At 41.7% G+C, this 24,626-nt stretch overlaps 1 protein-coding gene across 2 annotated transcripts in view; it reads left to right on the top strand.

The window, feature by feature from the left end:
* The window catches only part of ATXN7 (ataxin 7), an 88,215-nt gene extending 63,953 nt beyond the window's left edge, over positions 1–24,262 (top strand). For both annotated transcript variants that reach the window (XM_021709645.1, XM_008052270.2), the window contains 8 exons: positions 3,418–3,664; positions 6,262–6,521; positions 7,004–7,086; positions 12,496–12,761; positions 14,566–14,764; positions 15,106–15,227; positions 19,532–20,504; positions 23,718–24,262. In XM_021709645.1, the coding sequence (XP_021565320.1) occupies positions 3,418–3,664; positions 6,262–6,521; positions 7,004–7,086; positions 12,496–12,761; positions 14,566–14,764; positions 15,106–15,227; positions 19,532–20,504; positions 23,718–23,735 (2,168 nt within the window). In that variant the 3' untranslated portion in view covers positions 23,736–24,262. The remainder of the gene's footprint in view (positions 1–3,417; positions 3,665–6,261; positions 6,522–7,003; positions 7,087–12,495; positions 12,762–14,565; positions 14,765–15,105; positions 15,228–19,531; positions 20,505–23,717) is intronic.
* The last annotated feature ends 364 nt before the right edge of the window (positions 24,263–24,626 follow it).

Genomic DNA, 24,626 nt, shown 5'->3' with positions numbered 1-24,626 from the left:
AATACACATGGCAGTTTACCTTGAAAAGATCTGATGTTTTGTTTGTGGAAGTTGGCATGGGAAGGGTTTCAGCTTGTGAGTTACTTTGAGTGGTGGACGTGGGTTATTTGAAATTGGATAGAAAGTTGTAGCACTAAATGTGTTTGGGTGCGGTTCATAACACTCATGGTGAACTGAGGTGGATAGTGGAGGTTTAAGGGATTTGCATTTTGTGTATGTCCATGTGGCACAGTTCAGCCATGTGGCTGCATTCACCTATAATTTCTTGCAGACCCAAATCACGGAAAAGCAAATGCAAAATTTTTTTATGCTCACATTGTTCCTTAGCATATCAGTGGCTTTGGAATATTTGCATTCTCAAAAGAAGCTTTATAGCAAAACTGAGGGTATTTAATTAGATTGATAATTTTATCTAATCATTTGATCCTGGAGAAAATATATCACATTTTCTCTGAGATAACTGCTTGTGAATTCTGTTACCCAGGGAGTAAAAGGAGTATACTTCCTAGAAATCAAAGTTCTGGTTGAGAGTTTTCTCTTTTGTCATACGATAGATAGGTATTATCCTTTCAGTGCACTGCTCTAGGAGGTACACAGGTAATTTTTGTAGATGAACGTGGATGAATATTGTTATTTTAGTGTATATCAAAAAAACATACATACCAAACTGATTGTTTCATAGATAGTGTTTTGGAAAAGTATCTCTTGGTTGAGCATAGTGGTGGTCCCCTTCACCCTGGAACCCATCTGGAAATGGATTAGAGAGTGATTTCAGGTTATCTATGGCAGAGGGGTGCTGCTAGTGATTAAGTGCTGAGGGACTAGAAATGCCAACCTTTTTGAAATCCTGTATGAAGAGTTATACAGTTCCAAATACCTCTATGAGGGACTGGTTAGTATTAGATTAAGGAGAAGGAGGAAATGATAGAGTTGATCATTTTAATTAAAATGCTAATTTAAAAACGTGTTTTGTGTGTCTTTGATAAGAATGATAAAATAGTTTGCAGTTGATGAAAGTTTGGAAAGCACTAGTTTACAAGTGGTAAGAATGAGTTTTATTTAACCCTTATATAAAGTGCCTTGCACCAGATAATATTCTCAGTGCCATGCAGATGTTAACTTATTCAGCTGTGGTTAATGGTTCTGGAGGCCTTAGCTTACTCCTTGGTAGTCTCTCAACTTGGGCTGCACAGTAGAATCACACAGGAAAGCTTCTCAAAGTCTGGATGCTCCGACCACACCCTAAACCAGTTAAATTGCAGTTTCTGAAGGGAGGGACATACACATCAGTGTTTTTTAAAGCTCCTTAGTTATTCCAATGTATATGCAAGGTTGACAACCACTGGTCTAGGGTCTTTTGCAAAAAAACTCCCTTTCACAATAAAAGCTATAACAGTTGTGCAAACGTCAATTGAACACCTATTTCATGCCATACCTCACAGAGGACGATGATGGAGACACAGCTTATGGAAGCTTCATCATCCGAGGCAGGTGACATAACTTCCAACAGTCCTGGCTGTTTACAGTCCTGGCTGACAAGTGCTTATGTTTAGAAGTATGTTTATAGTGTTAACGGTCACAGAATAGATAAAAACTTTTTTTTTTTTTTGTAGACATGATGCCTTGTTATGTTGCCCAGGTTGATCTTGAACTCCTGGGCTCAAGCAATCCTCTTACCTTGACCTCCCAAAGTGCTGGGATTACAGGTGTAAGCCACCATACCTGGAAGAAAAACTAACCACTTAGATGCCAAATTTGAAAAATTATTAAACTGAGGGTACTTTAGGTTTCCCTTCCTTGCGTACAACTTTCATACTGGAGGGGGAAAAAGCAGGAGACGTTTATAAATCACTATTAATTTAACCTTGATTGTAGCCTTGTGGTTGAGTTGAAAAACTTGAATTCTTTCTGTAGATAGCATAATTTTGTACGGATGTAGAACAGGCTCTTAAATACCTCGTAAAGCACCATCACTGTCCTTCCAGAAATATCATCACAGCTTCACCGAGAGTCTCAGGGCTACTATAAGAAGACTTTTATAAATAAGCAATTTAAGTGATGTTTGTAGTAATTGATTCTAATATGCTTAATGCTTTTAATACTCATGTAGCTTCCATATTGTGATAAGTCACTGTTGGGTCACATACATTTTAAAATTTAGAGTTAAGCAAATGTGTAATTTTTTTGTTTTTTTGAGTTGGAGTCTCACTCTATTGCCCAGGCTGGAGTGCAGTAGCATGCTCAAAACTACCCCAGCATTGACCTGCTGAGCTCAGACGATCTTTCCGCCTCAGCCTTTCAAGTAGCCAGAACTACAGGCGCGTGCTGCTGTACCCGGCTAGTTGTTTTGTTTTTTTTTTTTAATTTATTGTAGAGATATGGTCTCGCCAAGTTGCCCAGGCTGATCTTGAACCCACGGGCTCAGGCAATCCACTTGCCTGGGCCTCCCAAAGTGCTGGGATTACAGACTGAGTCACTGAGCCTGGCCCAAATGTGTAATTATACATTACAAATTTAATTGAAGGCAGCTACTAAAGTACTTAAGTGGATAAAGCTACCAAATAATTGACTTGTTTCTGATGGTAACATTCTTCAACAACTCTTGATTTATATTAGTTTGGGTTGTCTTACTCTGAGAAAACCTGATTCTCCAGTGAATAGATTTATTTTCAGCAAAACCTTTGTAGTCTGTACTTAACCATGAATTACTTCCTGGTTTAAAAAACAGGCGTAGCTATTTGTGGTATTTTTGTCTTGCGCCTTTGGCATCTTAGTGGTGTGAACCGGAGCTATGCCATCTGTAGTCAAGTGAGATTATTAAAAAAAAGGGGGGTGGGGGTAAAATGATTCACTGGAAAATTTCAGCACAGATTCTTAAGGAATGATACGATAACCCTAGAAACAGTCTTATTTGGTGTCATATGCTGGGGGTAGTGACACAAAAAATAAAAAGAAGGTACAACTTGTTTCTTAAGATTTTGCTGTTTTGAAAATCAGAGAGGTACTATGCTAGAAAGGAAGAAAGAATCCCATGCAGTATCAATTAGCAGAACACTAGATGAATAATTTTCCTCTCTCTGAATGCAAGTTGGAGCCAGTGAGGTTCGTTTCTAGCATGCAAAACCTAAAAAGGCAATATTCTCATATTTAGGATGGTCATTTAATTTCTTAATGGGTATAAGTGATAAACCTCTTTATGCTGAGATACTTGGGAAACAGAAGGACCAGTTCCTAAAATCCTAAGCGAGTCTGTGAGGCCTAGATACTCCATTTCTGAAAGCTGCTGAGTTTAACATATGTTCATTTAATTAATGATATATATTTTAACTTAAATGTATTGACTTCAAGGAACTCTTCCAGAGTTACATTTGAGATTTGCCTGAAACGTGTCTTTTTTTTATTTGTTTTCCTTTTCAGAAAGAAGACACAGTTCATCCAGCAAGCCTTCTCTGACCGTTCCTCCCACTTCAGTATTTTCCTTCTTCCCTTCTCTGTCCAAAAGCAAAGGAGGCAGTGCAAGTGGAAACAACCGTTCTTCCAGTGGAGGTGTTCTTAGTGCATCCTCATCAAGTTCCAAGTTGTTGAAATCACCCAAAGAGAAACTCAGGGGGAACACCAGGCCAATGCATCCCGTTCAGCAAAGTAGAGTTCCCCATGGTAGAATGTGAGTATGACCAAGAGGGTTTTTGAAGTTTTCCTGCTGGAAATGGAACTGTGTTTACCAGTGGCATCTGAGAGTGTCTGTGAATAGTGTAAAAGAGAGCCCACTTTAGGAAGAATTCAAATATATGTTGGTCTTTTTTGTTTTCCTCCATATCTTAGGAAACTTTTCAGAGTAGTAATAGCAATAATAACATTAAAAATGTGTATTAATCCTTTATTATGTACCAGTTAGTGAAACTAAGCTCTTTGTGTGTTCTTTGTCATTTAATTATCACTGTCATTTAATTACCACAGCAATCCTGTGGAATCGGTATTGTTGTTATCCTTGTTTTCTAGATGAGGAGAGGGGAACTTAGTAAGATTGAGGAGCTTGGTCTGAGGAGACCTCAGGTCAAACACACCTGGATTCAAATATCACTTCCTAGCTGCAGGACTTTGGGCAAGGTGCTGTTTCTCTTGGGTCTAAGAATAATAGGCACTTTCCAGGATTCTTGGGAATATTCAAGTTAATATGTGTCTGACCCATAGAAGTTAGTTAATGAATGGATGCTGACACTCTTGCTACTGTAGCTGTTGATAATAGCAGTGATATGAAGGTGAAGAGATTTCCAGATGCTGCTTTATAATTTTCTGGGACCTGCAAAGCAAACAGGGAAGCAATGCTGCCTCTCCTCAGCCTTGGGTTCACATCACAGCAGTGATGAAGAAAGACTGAAGGATGTTTACACCCACCTGGCAGGGCTGTGGCAAGTTTCCATGGTGGCTCTGTAGATTGGCAGGCTCCTCAAGCAGCTTTGACTCCCATAACCACATACCTTACCTTGGCATAGTTTTCTTCATTCTGGTGTTCAGTGGCTTTTCCCTGGCCTGCCTCCCTTTGGAGAGTATGCCCCACATCTTAGTCCCAAAGTCCGGTAACCTAGTTAATCTCAGGGTAGGGTTTAGCACCTGTTACTGCTCAAGAACCTTGCCAACTGGGAGAGGCCATGACGTTTTACAATGTCTCTGCTGCTGTCAGACTATTCCAGGTACAGCTGTTTGGGCCTGTTTGTCCTGGTTGCTAAGTCCCCAGCCCTTCCTCATCTGTCAGAAGCGTAGTACAGCAAGCTTGGCTTTCATTTCATGAGCTGTCTGAAAGCCAAAGAAAATGCCAGTGCAGCGCATAAGTCACTGGCCAGCTTAGCAGCTGTTAGAACACTGACTGCACTGAACAAAGTTTATATAGCCTCATCAAGCCAAATCTTCTTTACTTGGAGCTAGGGCTTTAGAGGGGGACCAGGTCAACTATTAGTTCCCTACCAACATCTGCAATTTTCCCAAGCAAAATGATACTGTCAATAAGATTTCAAAAGAATTCTTTGTTGGTAGCACAGGTATTCAGCACTCACCAACTTATATCACATGCTTATATTCGAAGTTCCTATCTTAGAAACCTTTTCCAGGGACTGGAGAATTACCACTTTAGTGACACACATATATTAATTAAACATTGGTCTCCTTCACTGACAGAAGCAGAGAGCTTTAATAACATTTCTTAGAAGTATTTTCTCACTCAAAAGTTTGCCTTGTTTTGATGAATTCCTTTTTTTTTTCCTTTTTTGAGATTGGCATCTTGCTCTGTCATCCAGGCTAGAGTACAGTGTTGTGATCATAGTTTTCCCTGCAGCCTCAAATTCCTGGGCTCAAGAAATCCTCTTGCCTCACCCTCTCAAGTTGCTGGGACTTCAGACAGGTGTCACCATGCCTGACAACTTTTTATTTTATTTTATGTTTTTAGAAGGGGGGGTCTCACTGTTGTTTGGTCGGTTAGCCTTGAACAACAGGCCTCAAACAAGCCTCACATCCTAGCCTGCCAAGTAGCTCAGATTATAGGTGCGAGCTACTGCACCTGGCAAATTCTCTTTCTTTTTTTTTTTTTGAATTGGAGTCTCACTCTTGTCACTAAGGCTGGAGTGCAGTGGCACACTCACGGCCACTGCAACCTTGACCTGCTGGACTCAAGCGATCCTTCCACCTCAGCCTTCCAAGTAGCTGGAACTACAGATACATGCCACTGTGCCCAGCTAATTTTTGTGATTTATTGTGGAGACAAGTTCTCACCAACTTGCCCAGGCTGTTCTCGAACCTCCAGTCTCAGGCAATCCTCTCGCCTTGGCCTCCCAAAGTGCTGGGATTATAAGCTGAGCCACTGCGCCTGGCCGCAAATTCTTCCTTTAAAATGACAGTTCACAAGTGACATTTTCTAAGTGTCCTGCAGATAGTCTTTGGTCCTTTTAGGCTTTTTCATGTTTTGTTTTTTGTAGAAATTTCATTGAATATCAGACCCAAGTCTTCTACAGACTCATGCAAAATTTTACTGAAATGATAAAAGACCAGGTAAGTTTGATGGTCCACTGGCGATTTTGTCTTGCCAGAAGGGTTTATAGACTTAGTAAGTGTGAGCCCTACTGATTTTTATAGATCGTCTTAACAGAATTTATAAGTTGCCTTCTAAGAGGTTGGTCCTATGCAGTGCTCAGGCAGACCCAGGATTTGCCCTCAATCCCTCTGACTCACTATTTACTCAGGAACCGGTGTTCTTGATTCTTCCCACGACAGCATGACACCCTCTGTGAAAGTGGAAAAGATTCATCCAAAAATCGATGGCACACTACTGAAACCTACAGTGGGGCCAACCTGTCCTGCTACTGTGAGTTCCTCAGTCAAGCCTGGCCTTAACTGCCCCTCAATACCAAAGCCAACCTTGCCTTCACCTGGACAGATTCTGAATGGCAAAGGGCTTCCTGTACCGCCCACTCTGGAAAAGAAATCTGAAGATAATTCCAATAACAGAAAATATTTAAATAAGAGATTATCAGGTAATTTCACATTTTCTTATTTTGATGATTTTTTTATATAGTAAATGGACATTCATTTAGTATATAAATTAGCTACTATCTATAAGTTCTCTCTTTAAAATTGGTCAGCTTCAGCTTTCAGAGAGAAAGTTCTTAGGTCATATGCTTGTCTTCTTCACTTTTGGTTCTAATTAGCATGAAAATGTATGGTGTAGGTAATGTAAAAGTAGCTTTTCTCAAGGTGGGTTTTTGAACTTAGTAATGTAGTCATGCTGACTTAAGCAATATCTTACCTGTCATCTGATAGCAATGGTTACCCACTCACTTAGTGATGTTGCTGCTTTGTTACAGTGCTCACACATTGTATATTTTGAAATTGTTGATAACATGCTGGATTTTATTCAAACTATAATTTAATTGTCTTGAGATTTCTCTATTTTCTTATTTACAAAACATGAGGTAAATTTGGCAAGCCCATTGTAATGTCTTTGTGCTTTTGATAGAAAGAGAGTTTGATCCTGACATCCACTGTGGGGTCATTGATCTTGACACCAAGAAGCCCTGTACCCGCTCTTTGACATGCAAGGTAGGTAGGTGCCTTCTGAAAGTAGAGCTGACTACTGTGATAAACACAGGGACCTGGGATGTACCACACTGCTCCCAAAGTCTCTCTGACTCACAGGTGATCTGATAATCTGTGAAGTGTTCTGAATTGTTGTAAATGAAGAGATCACTTGGTTCTGTTGAAGAAAGCCTTGACAGAATATGAAGTGCGTTATTATAAATTATAATCTTTGAGAGGGGTTTTGTTCCTAATGAGTAGTGTTGTATCCAGGGGAGTAGTGAGTGTTCTTTCCTGATCAGTCTGTTATTTTCAAAGACTTAATATTTCCACATAGAAATTTAATACAAGAGGCTCCCCTTTGTGGTTTAAATTATACTGACTTAAAACAAGTCCAGAAATTTCCTTTGCATATATATGAATATTTTAAAAATGTGTAATCCTTGATTCTTAAGTTTTAAAGAACTACTTTAAAAAAATTTCTATGAAATAGCCTTATTTTCTAGTTAAAAAAAAAATTACTAGCAGCCAGGTGGAAAGCACCTGTAATCCCAGCTGCTTAAAAAACCAAGGCAGGAGTCCAACCTAGGCAACATTGTGAGACCACCATTTCTTAAGTTAAAAAAAAAAAGAAAAAAATCACATGTAGTCTAACTTTTTATGTAAACTAAGAAAACATAATGCTCCTCCTTTTTGTTCTGAAGTCTTTATTTAAAATGCCAATATACTAATAAGAAGGTGGTATATTTGCTGTAAAGTAAGGGTTATTGATATGGGGTATCTTCAGGGTATCAGTGAATCCCTCTACATATATGAGCATGTATGTTTATGTGCATTTCTCTGAAAAGTGTACCAATTAATTACCCTTCAGAAGGGTTAAAGAATATTAAGAAACACTGTTTTGAAGTGTAATTTTAATACCTTTTGCAGAGAGGGAGTAAAATTATAAAAGTTAATGTTTCCTTCTGAAACTTAAAAAAAGTATTGGTGTTTAATTTTAAATTTTTCCAAAGATTGCATTTGAATAAAGGACTTCAGGCCTCACTCTACCCCCCTAACAAGTGGAGGAATATTATAACCTTCTGAAGTAGAAAATTTTTATTTTAAAATGGTCCTTATTTTAATTTCTAATTTAGTTTTAGTGCATAAATTTTGTCTTACAACAGTGAATCTAAATGTTGTGGGGAAAAGGGTTGGTCAAGAGTGCCTTTAAATATCTATTTTTTAAAATCATGGACCTCCTTTCCAGAAAAACTGTAGTACATATACATATATATTCTGAATTTTGCATTCCACCTAGGGTTAATGGATTCCCCTCCCCAAGCCCATTCTTAGATCTCTAGATTAAAAGCTACTCTAATAACAAACTGCTTTTGTTTTTTATAGGATACTAATTGAATACATGTAGTGGTGTGGTAGTTTTTTGTTTTTTTGAAGCTAGCCGTCTGAGCTCTGTGGAATCAGCTGCCCTTAAGAGAGTTTGTGAAAGCATGTTTCAGCCCCATTCCACATTATGATCACAACTCACCATCCTCTCTCTGCCCTCTTCCTGTCTACCTGGCTGTCAATAACATGGATTTCTCAGTAATACAGTACCTATGGGCAATGATGGATGCTTTTTCTTACTCAAGATACTCCTTTTGTATCATCTGTGAAGATGGTGAATCATACTTTTTGTTCTTTCTTTTTTAAAAAAGATTATTTTATTGTAGTGAGAGCACTTATATCTTAATGAATTTTTAAGTGTGCAATACAGTATCATTGACTATGGGACAATGTTGTATGACAGATATCTAGAATTTATATTCATCTTGCTTAACTGAAACTTTATGCTTGTTGAAAGTAACTCCCTATTTACATCTCCTTTATACCCTAGCAACCACCATTCCCCTCCTTGATTCTATAGAATTTGATTATTTTATATACCTCATAAAAATGGAATCATGCAGTATTTGTCTTTCTGTGACTGGCTTATTTATCTTTGCATAATGTCCTCAAGGTTCATTCTTGCTGTGGCATTTTGCAGAATTTCTTTTCTAAGGCTGAATAACATTCCATTGTATGCAGTGTATGTGTATACTATATTTATCTGTTTATGCACATTTAGATTGTTTCCATATCTTGGCTATTGTAAATAGTACTTTAGTGAACATAGGAGTGCTAATATCTCTTTGAGATTCTGATTTCAATTCTTTTGGCTAAAAAGGTTACCAAAAGTTTTTTTAACTTAAAATCTGTGAGGCGCTTGACCATTGTTCTTCCTGTGCCTTTATTGCTGGGCAAACTGACTTTGTATGGATCTGCATTTTTCCTCCATCTTCCTTTTCAAATGTGTGCTCCTTGTAGGGTGTTATTTCTAGCTGTGGCATGGCACTAGGCCTGTAAGAGCATTAATGTGTCTTCGGCCCTGGCTTGTCATAAGATCAACTGGCAGAAGATGCAGCATCCACCAGGCCTGTCCTTTCATAGGATTGCCTTGACTTTCTTCCATTGTTCTGTCTCAGTTCTCCTCCTCCCTTTCCTTGCCTTCATTTTGGCCTGACTTTGTTAAGCTGTATGGGACTAAACATTCCTGAGTTCCCCCATCCTGAATGTTCTCCAAGTTGCTGCCAGGTTTCTTCTGTCTTAGACTTAGAATGTTGTTTGTCTCTTCACTGCCAGGGGATTTGCTGCTGTTCACTCCCATTACTCATTCTCTTTTTTCTGTCTGTCACCCTCACTGCCTCCTGCTCATTTCCTCATCTGTCTAATATCCTGTCTAAAGACCTCTGTGTGTTCTGTGCAGAGAGATTTGTAACTTCAGTACCCTTTGTCCATTTAGTCATTATGGAACTCTTTATTGCATTTAGCTGGGTACATTCTAGGTCCCAGAAGTTAAAGGATTTAGCAAAATCAAGACGTATTCTTTGTTTTGTTTTGTTTTGTTTTTGAGTTGGAGTCTCACTCTGTCGCCCAGACTGGAGTGTAGTGGCCGCTCCCGGCCACCGCAGCCTCGACCTGCTGGGCTCCGGCAAGTAACCTTCCAAGTAGCCAGAATTACAGGCATGCGCTACCACGCCCAGCTGATTTTTTTTATGTATTGTAGAGATGAGGTCTCACTGCCCAGGCGGGCCTTGAACCCGCGGGCTCAGGCAATCCATTCACCTCAGCCTCCCAAAGGCGTGGCATTACAGGCTGAGCCACCAAGCCCGGCTTCAGGACGTATTCTTACATTTGTGGTGCTTACAGTCTAATGAAATAGATGGAGATTAAGCTAATAATTACTAAAGTAAGTATAAAATTACCACTATTGAGTTATTAAAAGGAGAGACTTGTGTTATTAAAGCTTACAATTGGGAGATTTGGCCAGGGAAGGCTTTCTTGCCACAGGATCCTTGGGCTGAAATCAGGATGATGATATATCTGGGTGGAGAGGGATGGGAGAGGCAGGAGAGGTGGAGGAAATGACATTGTGAAGGCTCTGTGATGGGGCAGAGCAAATACCTTAGAGCCTGAAAGGAGGCACGTACCAAAGGAGCAAGGAGCAATGAGCAGGATCTTAGAGTGTGGAGGGGCCCAGAAGCCTAGTTACAGTCCGTGCTTGTCCTGTAAACCTTGGGCAACTCCTGAGAAGCTTTAATTGTGGAGGCAAGGCAGAGGGAATCTTCAAATTTCTGTTTGGGTGTTCTTCAGAGCTCAGCAGAAGTTCTATTTACTCTTCAGACTGAGCTGGGAAAATATTGTCTCCGCTTCCTTTCTTCACTTGCCTTTACTATGCTAAGCACCAGGGGACATTGAAACTGAAGAGATTTATACATCTGTCTGGAGGAACAGTCAAATAGACTAGTAACACTGTGTATTCATTCGTTCTTTCAGTGTGCATTGGAGGGCCATTATTTTTATATGCTTTTGTTTGAAGCATTTATTGAATGCCAGGTGCTCTTCTAGGTGCTGGTACTACATGAACAAAACAAAGTTCCTTGTCCTCATTTAAGTTACTTTCTTGTGGCTATATTACGTACTAAAGAAAATAAAGTAAAAATTCAAAAGAAGCTAAGCAAACACATTTATCTGTGCTAGGTTAGATTTTGGGTGGACATAGTTTGTGATATATGTACTAAGGAGATAGGCTATTTGTTGAATTTCAAATGGAAGTTAGAGGCATAAATCTCTTAAGTCCCTTTAAATTATAGCAAACATGCTGTATAAACTACAGAACAATACGTTTGTATTTGTATTGTTTATGGGATCGTGAACACACATAAAGTATCATTTATAGTATTTTGTAATATAAAAGAGAAGGAAATATGTACACGAATTTGTTTACATTTGTGAATATGTGATTGGGGCCACTTTAGCTAATGTAAACTCATCCACTCCAGAGGATAAGTGTCTTCTTGCATTTTTATAGACGGAGACCCTAGCAGTATGAAATAGTCAGGATAAATTGACCTGCAAAATCATTATACAGTGATTGGATTTGACTGCCAATAAGATTTGCCCAACTCTGACCAGTTTACACTTATCATTCCACTTTGTCTTCCGTTAGGAATAGATTATGCTTCCAGTGAGGCTTGTGGATTTTTTTTTAATGTTAGTAACTATCAAATACATTTGGAGTGTAGATGTTTTCTTGTAAGATCTGTGTCTGTCACAGGTTCATATTGGTTCCTTTCTTAAGGCAGGCACTGCCATAGTTTGACCTTTCTTTTTCCCAATGTACTAATTTCTTAATTTTGATATTAGACATTGTCTGAAGAAGACCCAGGGGTGCTGTCCATCCCATTTCCTTGATTTCCGCTGCATGTGTCTATTTTTAGGGACTCATTCTGCTTTACATCTCTTCCTGTTCATAGCCTTTCTTCTCGCAGCCTCACCTTTACTCCTCTCAGATTTTTCTTGACTGTAGCAGTCTTCATCTCCAGAATGATCTGGCCACTTTCTCTCTTTTCATGGCCTTTTCACTGTAGAGAGTAATTGTGTTTAATTTTTACTCTCTAGCAGTTACTGAAAGAATGCTTTCTGGCATATTTTGTGGAATAATTGTTTCTTCCCTTTAATTCAAATTGTAAATGGTCCAAAGAGAGGTTTTTCTAATGGAGTTGGTAAGAGCCCCAATTAACACATTGCAATTGTGGCACAAAACATAAGTATCTATCACCTGTTACTACTGTTTACCACTCAGTTACATAATACCAGGTGGCACAGCTAACATTTTCTCTTTCTTCAGGTGGAAACATTGTCAAATTCTTCTACATTTAGAGTTTATGATATATGCTAGCTAGGGAGTAAAAGATGATGCTCTTGAGATTTTATAGTTTATCAAATACTGAGTGGTCTTTGACTATGCAAATAGTCCAGATTGCTTTATTATTGGGAGTGGTGTTTTGGAATATATAGCAGACAAAAATTACTAATGAGATTCTTCAATTTCTGTACTTTTTTGGTCTGCAGACACATTCCTTAACCCAGCGGAGGGCTGTCCAGGGTAGAAGAAAACGATTTGATGTGTTATTAGCCGAGCACAAAAACAAAACCAGGGAAAAGGAATCGATTCGCCATCCAGACTCTCAGCAACCACCACAGCCTCTCAGGGACCCACATCCCACCCCTCCTAGAACGTCACAGGAGCTGCACCAAAACCCTCATGGAGTGATTCCTTCTGAATCAAAGCCTTTTGTAGCTAGTAAACCTAAACCTCACACCCCTAGTCTTCCAAGGTAAGCCAAGCCCTCCAGCTCTTCTTCTTCCTATAGAGAACAGACTTGCAGACACTGTAAAATCCTGGAATGGTTTTAGAAACATACATCAGACTCCTTATGGAGATTTTTTTTTTTCATGGGGTTTTGCTAAGAGAAAAAAAAAAGTTAAATTCATTGGTAAATTTCAGCTCTTCTTGGCTTCCAATGCAAGCAGCAGAATAAAGCTAGAATTACCTGCTCTATACTTGTTCAGTGTCAGGTGTCTCTTAATGCCATCGAGCAGGGCTGAAATTGGGTCCTTCCTGCAGGTTAGTGGCTGGAACGTTTCACATCACTTTGGCAGCAGTTTACTCCCTGTTTTTTTTTTTTGTCTTGCAAAATACAGCAGTGGAAATTCTTTCTGGGGATAGGCACTCAGCCCCAATTTTTATAACATCCATTTATCAACATGTTTTTTCATTCATTTGGGGCTTTGGCCTGAGCATGTATAAGCATTTTAGCAGTAGCATAAACAATTAATCAGAGGGTTTTAATGAGAACTTATCATATACATACCTCAGAGACAGTGGTGGTGGAAATATGTGTGTGTTAGTGCTTGTAGGCAAAGGATCTCTACCTAATCTCCAGAGGGAAGAAAAAGAGAAAGCATAGAGCATGAGAGGGCTTCAGGGTTGCCTGTTCAGCTGTTGGCAACAAGGGCTTCTGCTTAGAAATGAGCCAACCCTTGGCTGCTGCTGCTTAACATTGCACCCACTCACTTATCTGATTCTAGAAATGGTCACATAAAGATGGAAGTTTTTCCATCATGGAGACCCAAGTGTGTGCTTGAGCCTATCCCAACACAAGCCCTGTGGTTTCTGTCCAGTACGCTGGAGGAACCATCAGAGGATGCTCCCCAGAATGTGGTCAGACCCTGGCCAGAGACTCCTTAGCAAAATCTTTCTTTAGCCATCTTCTCATTGAAGTTTCTGCATCCATAAAAAAGAGAGCTTAATTCTAGAACCATTGGCCATTATAGATGTAGGAAAAATACACACTGCCCTTGAATAAGAGGCTCTAAAACTGTCCACACAGAGTGGTAATACCACCAGTTTATTCTTTTATCATCTCCTGTCTCTCCCAGATTACTTAAAACACTTTTTCATTACAGCCGACCCTTTGTATCCATGGGTTCCACATCTGTGGATTCAACCGAATACAGATTGAAACCGTTCGGGAAAAAAAAGTTGAGTCTGTATTGAACATGTACAGACTTTTTTTTCTTGTCATTTCCTAAATAATAGCAGTATAACTGTTTACATTAGCATTGATATTGCATTAGATATGAATAATCTAGAGGTGATTTGAAGTATATAGGAGGAGGGTCTTGGCGCTTTTGCAGATTTGTGGATTTTGGTATCCTTGGGAGCTCCTGGAACTGGTTCCCCCTGGATAGTGAGGGACAGCTGTATTTCATCTGTTGGCTTAGTAACCCAATTCCGGTTGAAAATTGAAGAGGAATCAAATAATTCTTTTAAATTCCACATATATTTCCCCTTCTTTGGAGAGAATAGAAAGAGGACCTGAGCCCCACATGTGGCTATAGAAAGATCTAGTTATGTAAGTTACCTTTGGTTATATCTGAGAGACAGCTTAATATCATACAGTTCAGGAGAAAGATTTCTTTACTCCCAAACCACCTGGATCAGCATCTGTTTCTCTCACTGCTTATGGTGAAACCCAGCCCTTCCACAGGTGGTTTTGGATATGTTTTTGTATCTGAGTTAAGGCGGCTGCTTCCCAGGAGTCTGATCTGATCTTACTGCACTTTCTACTCACCAAGGCCTCCAGGCTGCCCTGCTCAGCAAGGTGGGAGTGCCCCCATTGACCCTCCTCCAGTCCATGAATCTCCACACCCTCCCCTGCCTGCCACTGAGCCAGCTTCTCGGTTATCCAGTGAGGAAGGCGAAGGCGATGACAAAGAAGAGTCTGTTGAAAAACTGGACTGTCATTATTCAGGTCATCATCCTCAGCCAGCATCTGTAAGTTCCTCATCCACTTCGCGTTGACCCTTCCACACAGCATGGATAGGGGACTGCAGGGGGCATGCACAGGATCTTGGCATGCCCATATGTGTGGGACATAGCCAAGGTGTGAGAGCAGCTCAGAACGGGATGCTGCAGAAGCAGCATGCACTCTGTTTGGGAGACATCTCATGCTTTTCCCTTTCTCTTCCATGAAACTTAGGGCTAGGCATTGTCATTCTCATGCTTCAAAGCCTCTGGTACTCAAAGTCAACTCTGTCTTCCCTGATTAGCTCCTTTCCTGAAGGAAAGCCTGTGTAGGAGTTAGCAAGCACATATGGCTATGTTCTGTCTTTCAGTTTTGCACATTTGGGAGCCGGCAGATTGGAAGAGGCTATTACGTGTTTGACTCCAGGTGGAACCGGCTTCGCTGCGCCCTCAACCTCATGGTGGAGAAGCATCTGAATGCGCAGCTGTGGAAGTGAGTGCCTGTTGGTCTTGGGGAGAGGAGTGCCTTTACTCAGCACTGCATCTTCTCTTTATTTCCTAGGGGACTGATTCTATGAAGATATGCTTATCTAAATGAAAATATGGCCTTTGACTAGCCCTGAGAAGAAGGCATCTTGTTGTTCATTCTTTCACTCATTAAGCAACTACATACTGTTCTGGGTAGCAGGGTTTGAGGCAGAAGGACCACCACATGTATGGAGCTCACAGTCTAGTTGGGAGTAGGGGAGAAAAAAAACAGTCTACAGAAGAATAAATGAGGAAATGACAGCTTGTCATAAGGGAGATAATGAAAACAAATAGTAGCAATCACTAAGACTTCCTGAGAGCCTGGAAGCTTATTAAATATATTTAATTTCCACAGTTCTCTCTGTCAGGTGACCATGATTATCCCTGTTTTATACATAACAAAACTGAGACACATGATCATTCTGCAAGTTAGTGGTATGGCTAGGATTTGAACCTAGAGATTGTTTCCAAGCAAAGCTGAGATGGGAACATAACAGGCCAGAGGGAAAACCTCTCTGAAGAGGTGACCCTTGAACTGAAATGGATGCATGAGAAAGGGCAGCCCATTGGGATGGTGGGAAGGAGTGGGCTCCAGGCAGAAGGAAGCAGATATGTGGAGATCTTGAGTCAGAAAAGAAGACAGCTTATTTGAGAAACGGCAAGAAAATGAGCATGGTACAGGACAAGGTCTGAGAGATAAGCAGGGACCAGGTGACATTAAAATGGATTCTGAGTGCCTTATGTATGCTAGTGTTTCCCAAACAGGATTTGAAGTGGAAGAAGGGTACCACGGCCTAAAGGCCTTAACTCAGCCTTTCCAGGAGTAAAATTGTTTGCATTATTGCAGGGCTTCTCATAACCTTTAATGGGCACTGTGCTTTGTAACTCTCAAAGGAGGGGATGTCATGTATAATGTGGAATGTCTCTCAAGCTCTTTAGACCTGGGAACCTCTTTTGATCTTGAGGAACTAGTGTTTGGTGGGACCTACTTTGGTAAACATGGAGCTTTCCTAAAGGGGCTGTCCAGTAATCCCCTCTATATGGCATCATTTTTCTATTTCACATTCAGTCTGGTTCTTACTGGATAAGAGCTTCTTCTTTATGAAGGAACATTGTCCTTGCCCAGATACAAAATCAGGGGAGTGGTTTGTTGGGGTTCTAGGGTGTCTCTCCACATCAGAACACACTAAGATATATGAAGTCTCAGCTTGTTATTTCTTTAGACTACCGAGTAGGACTCAGAGCATTCATAAGGCTCACTAAACTGTGGGCTTTGTTTACTCCTGAGAATGTAGAAGTGTCCTCAGAATGTTTTATCACCATTATATTGGTTAGTGGCTCATGGCCAGCAGTTTGGATGAAGATGGTTTTGGTTCCTAGTGGCTTATGTGGAGAGACTTTTCTCTTTGTGCTGTTAACTTTTGAAAAATCAGGTCATGAGGTTGACTCTGCTGATTGCTCTCTCTCTCTGTCCTGTCAAAAGGCTGGGGCCTGCCTTATCACTTGCTGCCAAGGAGGAGGAAACCGTTCTTTCCATTAACATGATCTATGGTTTAAGAAAGAAGTCAGTATAGCAACCGCAGATGTATTGTTCATTGATGAGCTAGTGCATAGACTTGGGACCGACAGAGCTTGGAGCATGACACTAGGCATAGGTGCTTGTGGAAATGCCTCTGACACAGGATTGTTAGCACCTGACTCTGGGAGCTATTTTCAGGCAGCCCCTGAGATTTTCAGGGGTGAACTTACTACTGCTCACCTAGAGGAGAACTGTTCTCAGGTGGCATCTTTGAGGCACTCAAGAAAACTTTCAGAGTGGTCCAGGTCCCATCCTACTGGATTAACCAAAAGTCCGGGAAGAGCCCCTGTTGAGTAACACTCTTCCTGGCCCCTTACCCTTTAGTTGCTTATTGTGGTAAATTTGGAAGTAGGTAGAAGTGGGATTTGAGTATGAAATAGCCATCTTCAGTTTGTGGAGTCCCTGGAAAGTGGTTATAGACCAGCACTTTCTCTGGAGCATGGCTCTGGCCCAGAAGGCCATTACCCCCTCCTGTTTCTGTGAACTGCTTTCCCTCTCTTGATTTGGGACCACTATTCCATAACCCCTGAGAAGGGTCTTGAATGATTTTAAGTTTGTTTTTTAACTTTTTGAAGACATTCACTTGGCTTCAATATAAAAATGAATATAGAGAGGCATACTGTGAAAAGTCTCAGTTCCCCTGTCTCCTACACTCCTATTTCCTACCTACCCAAAAGATAGAACCATTTTTATTAAATACTTTGTTTATTCGTGCAAACCCAAGTTAGTATGACTGCATACTCTTATTTTTCTGCTTCTTTGTACAAAAGGTGATCAACTACTTAAAAGAACTTTTTAAAGAGGAACCAGTAACAGCTGTCCAGAGACATCCACATCCTTCCCACCTTTTCCTTTTCCCAGGTTTGGTTCCAGGCAGCCTTGTCTATAGGCTCTAGCTTCCTGAGCCACCTGGTGGCCATGAGAAGCCACTGCACCCACTGGGCAGTAGCTCTCATTTAGAGCAGGGCTTCTCAATGTGCCAGTGCCTACAAGTTGCCTGCAGGCTTTATTAGCCTACTGATTCTATTCTGATGAACATGGTCTGGGGTGGGGCCCAGGAACTCAGCATTTCTAATACACCTCTCAGATAATGATGGATGCTTGCTGCCTTCCGTGAGTAGCACAAGGTTAGAGCCCAGCTTCTCAATCTTGACACGGCCTTGCAGTGTCCTGGAAAAACTGAGAAGTGACCCATGTCTGCCCTCACTGCCCCAAAGGCTGACGCAGTGGGTATGAGTGACGAGTAGGCAGCAGAAAAAGTTGAGGGACACAAACTTGAGGCCAGAGCTGTGCCCCGGGTGGGGTTTAAAGCAGGAGCAAACGCGTGCCGTCGTTTCTTTTATTCATAACTACAGTTCTTCTTTAAAAGCATCTGGCAAGCACTTTGGCACCATTCGAGGCCAACTCTTCAGACACATAAGAACATGGAGCCCAGCTGGGGTAGTGACTGGGGCGGGCAGGGCTACTCCACAGGTTAGAATCAAGACAGTCTTGGCATCCACCCTCCAGGCAGACTCTTCTCTCTTTTGCCACCTCAGATTTTAATTCCGCCATAGGAGTTTTTGAAATTCTGATGCTGTCACATTTTAAATTCAGAGCTAAAATAAAAGGGGGTCCTCCCTGGTTTGTCAGTTGTGAAATGGCTTCCTCATCCCCAATAAATACCTTGCCTAGATATTATTAATAAAATACATTGTTATAACACTGCCTGAAAACCCCCTGAGGTTTTAAGACTTTATTCCCTTATGCAGTTGTTCAGACCAAAAGTTTTGACCTAGCACTTACCATTAATTAGCTGTGTCCTTCCCTTTTTCTCACTCGTTTCCAAATTCTGTCAACATTCACTGAGTTTCTTCTGTGTTTCCAGCTCTGTGTTGGGCACTAGAGCTACAATGGAAAATAGGTGTTGGGTTGCTCTGTTTGCAAAGGAACCACACTAAATCTTAACAAAGACTAGCAATGGAGCAGCATGAATCTGGTGGGAGCTAAGCATGTTGCGATGATCAGGACAGATTTCCCAAGAAAGCAACGATGAGCCAAAACTTAAAGAATGAGCAGAAGTTGGGGTCTTAGTCCATTTGCACTGCTATAAAGGAATACCTAAGACTGAGTAGTTTATAAATAAAAAAAGTTTATTTGACTCACAGTTCTGCAGGCTGTACAAGAAGCATGGCGCCAACATCTGCTTCTGGTGATAGCCTCAGGCTGCTTCCACTCATGGTGGAAGGTGAAAGGGAGCTGGAATCACATAGCAAGAGGAAAGGATAGAGAGAAAAACACCACGCTATTCCTAAGGGATCTGTTCCCATGTCCCAGATACCTTCCACTAGGCCCCAACTCCAACACTGGGGATCAGATTTCCATATGAAATTTGGAGGGAACAAATATCCAAACTATATTAACTGGAGTCTTGGGTCGTGGCACTTTGTTGGAGTGTAAGGAAGATCAGTGGCTAGAAGCAGAGAGGGAGGTGGGAGGTGGAGCTAGAAGCGGGACAATAGCAGCAGGGAGGTACACACACAAACAGATACTCCAAGAGTTCCAGGGAGGCATCGAAGAACTGAAGGAGAGAAGTGACAGGATTGACTTTGGAGTTCTGAGTGATCTCAGAAGCAAGAGGGTACCATCTGAAAGTCTCCGTGAATGACTGTAGGGAATGCCACCCACTGTTCTCTCCCTTTTTTTTCCAGGAAAATCCCACCAGTGCCCAGTACCACATCACCTGTTTCCACACGTATTCCTCACCGGACAAACTCTGTGCCGACATCACAATGTGGGGTCAGCTATCTAGCAGCAGCCACTGTTTCTACATCCCCAGTTCTGCTCTCGTCCACCTGCATCTCCCCAAACAGCAAATCGGTACCAGCGCATGGAACCACACTAAATGCTCAGCCTGCCACTTCAGGGGCAATGGATCCTGTGTGCAGTATGCAATCCAGACAAGTGTCCTCTTCATCCTCTTCCCCTTCCATGCCCTCTGGCCCCTCCTCAGTTCCCTCCTCCCCTATGTCCAGGAAACCTCAGAAGTTGAAATCCAACAAGTCTTTAAGGCCCAAGGAGTCTTCTGGTAACAGCACTAACTGTCACAATGCCGGTAGCAGTACCAGTGGCGGCTCAGGAAAGAAACGCAAAAACAGTTCCCCACTATTAGTTCACTCTTCCTCGTCTTCCTCTTCTTCTTCTTCTCATTCCATGGAGTCTTTTAAGAAAAACTGTGTGGCTCATTCTGGGCCATCCTACCCCTCAACAGTAACATCTTCCCATAGCATTGGCCTCAACTGTGTGACGAATAAAGCAAACTCGGTGAGCGTCCGGCACGACCAGTCAGGGAGGGGCCCCCACAGTGGGAGCCCTGCTGAATCCATCAAGAGGATGAGTGTGATGGTGAACAGCAGTGATTCCACTCTTTCTCTTGGTCCTTTCATTCACCAGTCCAATGAACTGCCTGTCAACTCCCACGGCAGTTTTTCACACTCACACACTCCCTTAGACAAACTCATAGGAAAGAAAAGAAAGTGCTCACCCAGCTCGAGCAATATCAACAACAGCAGCAGCAAACCCACAAAGGTTGCCAAAGTGCCTGCCATGAACAACGTCCACATGAAACACACAGGCACCATCCCAGGGGCACAAGGACTGACGAACAATTCCCTTCTTCATCAGGTAGGAGATGGACTGGGAGTCCCATGGGAATGCCCGTTTCCTCTCCCTTGAGATCTTTTGCCAGCTCAGAAATCTCTGTGGTTGGGTTGGTTAGTTTGCCTATAAACAGATATCCAGTTTCGTGGTGTCTTTAAAAAACAAGACAACAAAAAAAAGGAAGAGTTCCTGGGCATGAAAGGTAAAACAGGTTTCTCTCTGCCTGGATTTCTGATGCCTTTGGAAGGTGTTCCTGGGTAAGGAAATCACGGTAGCACATTTAACAGCTACAGCTACAGAATGCATCAGCATGACAGTAGGATCAGAATGGGAAGGGTGTCCCTTTTCACAGCCAACAAGGTGTTATCTGTGAGAAATGTGTCATGCAGTGCTTCAGGAAGGAAGTCGGCAGTGTCTCCTGGATAGTGGTTCTCCAGTATGTGCCTCTGAAGAAAGCTGAGATAAAATCAAACTGATCTAGGACGGGGTGACTTAAGATTTAGAAAGAGCTTTTTTCCTCTCAAAGAATTTAGGTAGTCTGGTTAAATTTCGCCCCATATTTTCTCCTCCCTGTTTGTGAGATAGGCAGAAAAACAGGATTCCACATGAGCATAGTGGAAGACTAAAATCTCATTCCAAGCTAATAGTTTAAAAAGAAATCTGAATGTGGCCTCATCAGAAGTGAAGTGGCTAAGTAGGTGTTGGGTTCATAATTAGCCATGACTTTCTCTCTACACGATACCTTTGTCTTTCTCTGCTCTTCACTCTTCCTTCCTGACCTATCTGTACCTGTTTTCTTCCAACTTCTTTGCCCAACCTTACAGCTCATTTCATCTTGTTATTTCATTCATCAGGATATCGCCTCACCTTGCTTGTGAAGAGAAATTTTAGCAGCATCACCCCAGAACCCTGATTTAAATGGGAAACATTTTTTATGGGTTTTTCCCCCCTTCCTCATCTTCAGAACTTAACTCTCAAATGCCAGGTTAGGATTTTTTCAGGAAAAAAACAGGAAGTTTCTTACTGTGCTATAATTTTTCTCCAATGTTTGTGTGAATTAACACCCAATATCAAAAGTATGGGGGAAACATCTGTGAACAAGCTGCTAAAATTGTGAGTTATCTGTATGTTGTTTGGGTTTTTTGACCAGGAGTTTACTGGAAAAATGAGAATTCTGCTTTTTCTTCTTGTAGTTTTTGTTACAGTTTATGATAAGAATAACAATGCAGGACAAAGACGGCAAGAAATGATGTACCCACCTTTAAAAATATCCCCTAAGAATAGCGTCCTGATGAGATGTGATCCCCTCCATGGCAGGGGCATTCCATTGTGCTCTAATATCCAGCTCACATCTGTATTAGTGAGCATACTCTGGCTTCACTTATTTTATTTTTGAGCCAGAGTCTTATGTTGCCCAGGCTGGAGTGTGGTGGCATGCTCACGGCCACCGCAGCCTCAACCTTCTGGGCTCAGGCGATCCTTTTGCCTCAGCCTTCCAAATAGCTGGAACCACAGGTGCACACCACCACATCCAGCTAATTTTTTGATTTATTATAGAGACAAGGTCTCACCAAGTTGTCTAGGCTGGTCTTGAACCCTGGGCTCAGGCAATCCTGACACCCCTGCCTCCCAATGCGCTGGGATTGTAGGCTTGAGCCACCATGCCTCACACTCTGGCTTCAATTAGACAGGTGTAACCTTACTCCCCATAAGTAACAAAAAGGACAAAGAGGCTGGGCAGGGCACAGCAGAAAGTGACACTGCCTATAGAAAATCGGGGGGCAGGTGCCCCATCTCCATAGAGCAGCTGCTTCCAGACATTTGTTACCAGTTTTAAAGAGAAACTGCAGATCTGAACTTAAATGCGAAATGTGGTCTTTTTAAAAGGTGTGTGTGTGTGTGTGTGTGTGTGTGTGTGTGTGTGTGTGTGTGTGTAAGTAGACAGATTTTTTTCCTTGAATCTGTTATAACCTACGCATCTGTTACCCATCTTTTGCTCATGACCTGCCAGCTTACCACCTCTGATTTTTACCATCTATGGGGATTGTGTCCTACTAGGAAGATCCCAACAGTCTAGCTTTGGGGTTTTCTTTTCCCTTAAAATCAGTTTCAACTTAAGTTTGCATTTGAGAAATATTTTCTCTGTACAGTAGAATACTTTTTATTATCATGCCCAGATCAGAGGATGAGTGAACCCCAAGAAGTATTGTACATTTATATGTCTGTGTTCATTTATCTTTGGTCGTGATCATATAGATTTCATCAGAATCTCAAAGGGACCACGACCCCAAAATGCTTTAAAGAACGATACTGTTAGAAAAGTAGGGACCTCAGCTTGCTGTTCCTTGTGGAGCTGCATTTAAAATATAGCTGAACTGGTCCAAGTCTTCTAAACAAGAGGATGAGTGAGAGAGACATGCTGGGAAGCCTAGGAGTTGGGATTAGACAGGCACCCCCAAAAGTCTATTCATAACCTCTGCCATCAAAGACTTAAAAATAGCCCACCATTTTTTTGTAGTTGGAGTCTCACTTTGTTGCCCAGGCTGGAGTGCAGTGGCACACTCATGGCCACCCCAACATTGACCTGCTGGGCTCCATTTATCCTTCCACCTCAGCCTTCCAAGTAGCTGGAACTACAGGCACACACCACCATGCCCAACTAATTTTTTGATTTACTGTAGGTCTTACCAACTTGCCCAGGCTGGTATCAAACTCCTGGACTCAGACAGTCCTCTCGCCTCGGCCTCCCAAAGTGCTGGGATTACAGACTTGAGCCACTGCGCCTGGCAAAAATAGCCCAATTCTAAGGCCAGAGTTCCTCTCCCACAGTGTGGGCACTGCCTTGGACGTGAGCTGTCACACCTGTGTCTGTTAGCCCATTTGACCTTTTTCGTTTCTTAGTTGACAACCTGGAAAACCTTCAAGGACACAAAATCAGTAAATAAAACCAAAAGGCAAACATGAGAACCTTTTCTCTAAGCTAGAAACCCAGGCCTGCATATCTTCTAGCCAGATTTCTAAAAGTAAGTCTTTAAAATGATCTTGCCCAACAATAGTGAAGGCTTTTGAGAACTAAGGCCAAATTTGGAAGCTGACTGCTCCTGGCATCACATAGTCAATGGAGACGTTAGTGGCATGCAGCCTTTGGAATGAATACTCATGTTAGACTCAGGGGAGTACGGTGTATAACTACTTACTTACCTTTTCATTATTTCCCCACCCCCTCTTTTTTGAAAGCCAAAGGCACGTCCTTGACAGCTGAAAATAGCACGGGGAGGAATAATCCGGACACTTTTGAGGACAAGTTACACCTCCACTCAGCACTCCGGACTCCACGATGCCTTTGAGTCTGTTTTCCCAACCTCCTGTGGGCCTCAAGGGTAGACACCTGCTGGGCTGTTATTTTAACGAGGATTTCCCTGAAGCTATGTCTGTAGCAGTGAGTACTCATAAAGGACACTGGATCATGTTCAGCCACCGAATTGCTTTTATCAGTGTTAAAGTGGTCTGGACTGCTTGCTACCAATCTGTGAGAAGTTTTTGTTTTTGTTTTGTTTTTTAACTTGCAGTATATCTTGGAGCCACTGTTCGAGTAGATTGGCTGGGAAAAAGAATGTTTTGGCAAGAGTGTTACTGTAGACCTTTCTCTTTCTTTCCTCTCTCCACCATTTTTTTACACTAGTCTTCTGTAGGTCATTCTCCAGCAGTTAGAACCTTAGCTGAAGACTGGAAACCTTCCAGAGGGGAGAGAGCTGTACCCTGAGTAACCCTCTGGAGAAGGGAATTTGGCTTTAGGTTTTTATAGCAATGTTCCAGGAATGCAACATGGATAAGGCACCATGACAAAATAGCCCAGCCCTTTGCAAATAATTTAGGATAAGAAGCTGTCAGAAGTTTCTAATTTACAAACTGATTAGAAACTATTGATGCCCAGAAAGCAAATATAAACCATTTTAGAGGCTTAGTTTTCATGGTACAAATGCAGTTCTGTGTGATTTTGAAAAAAAGAAAATGCAAGCTAGTTTTGAGAAAGGAAAGCCAAACTGGGGATGGCGGGGGGAGGGGGCTAGGGAGGTAAAATCACTATAGAGAGAAAAAACTTTTTCAAGATTTCCAAAGAGAAGGAATTTTCTTATCCTTTAAGTT

Source organism: Carlito syrichta, unplaced genomic scaffold (genome assembly GCF_000164805.1).
Source record: "Carlito syrichta isolate Samal-C Ts95f unplaced genomic scaffold, Tarsius_syrichta-2.0.1 Scaffold270720, whole genome shotgun sequence".
Lineage (NCBI taxonomy): Eukaryota > Metazoa > Chordata > Mammalia > Primates > Tarsiidae > Carlito > Carlito syrichta.
The sequence above is the reverse complement of the archived record's forward strand: the minus strand, read 5'-3'. Positions and strand labels throughout refer to the sequence as shown.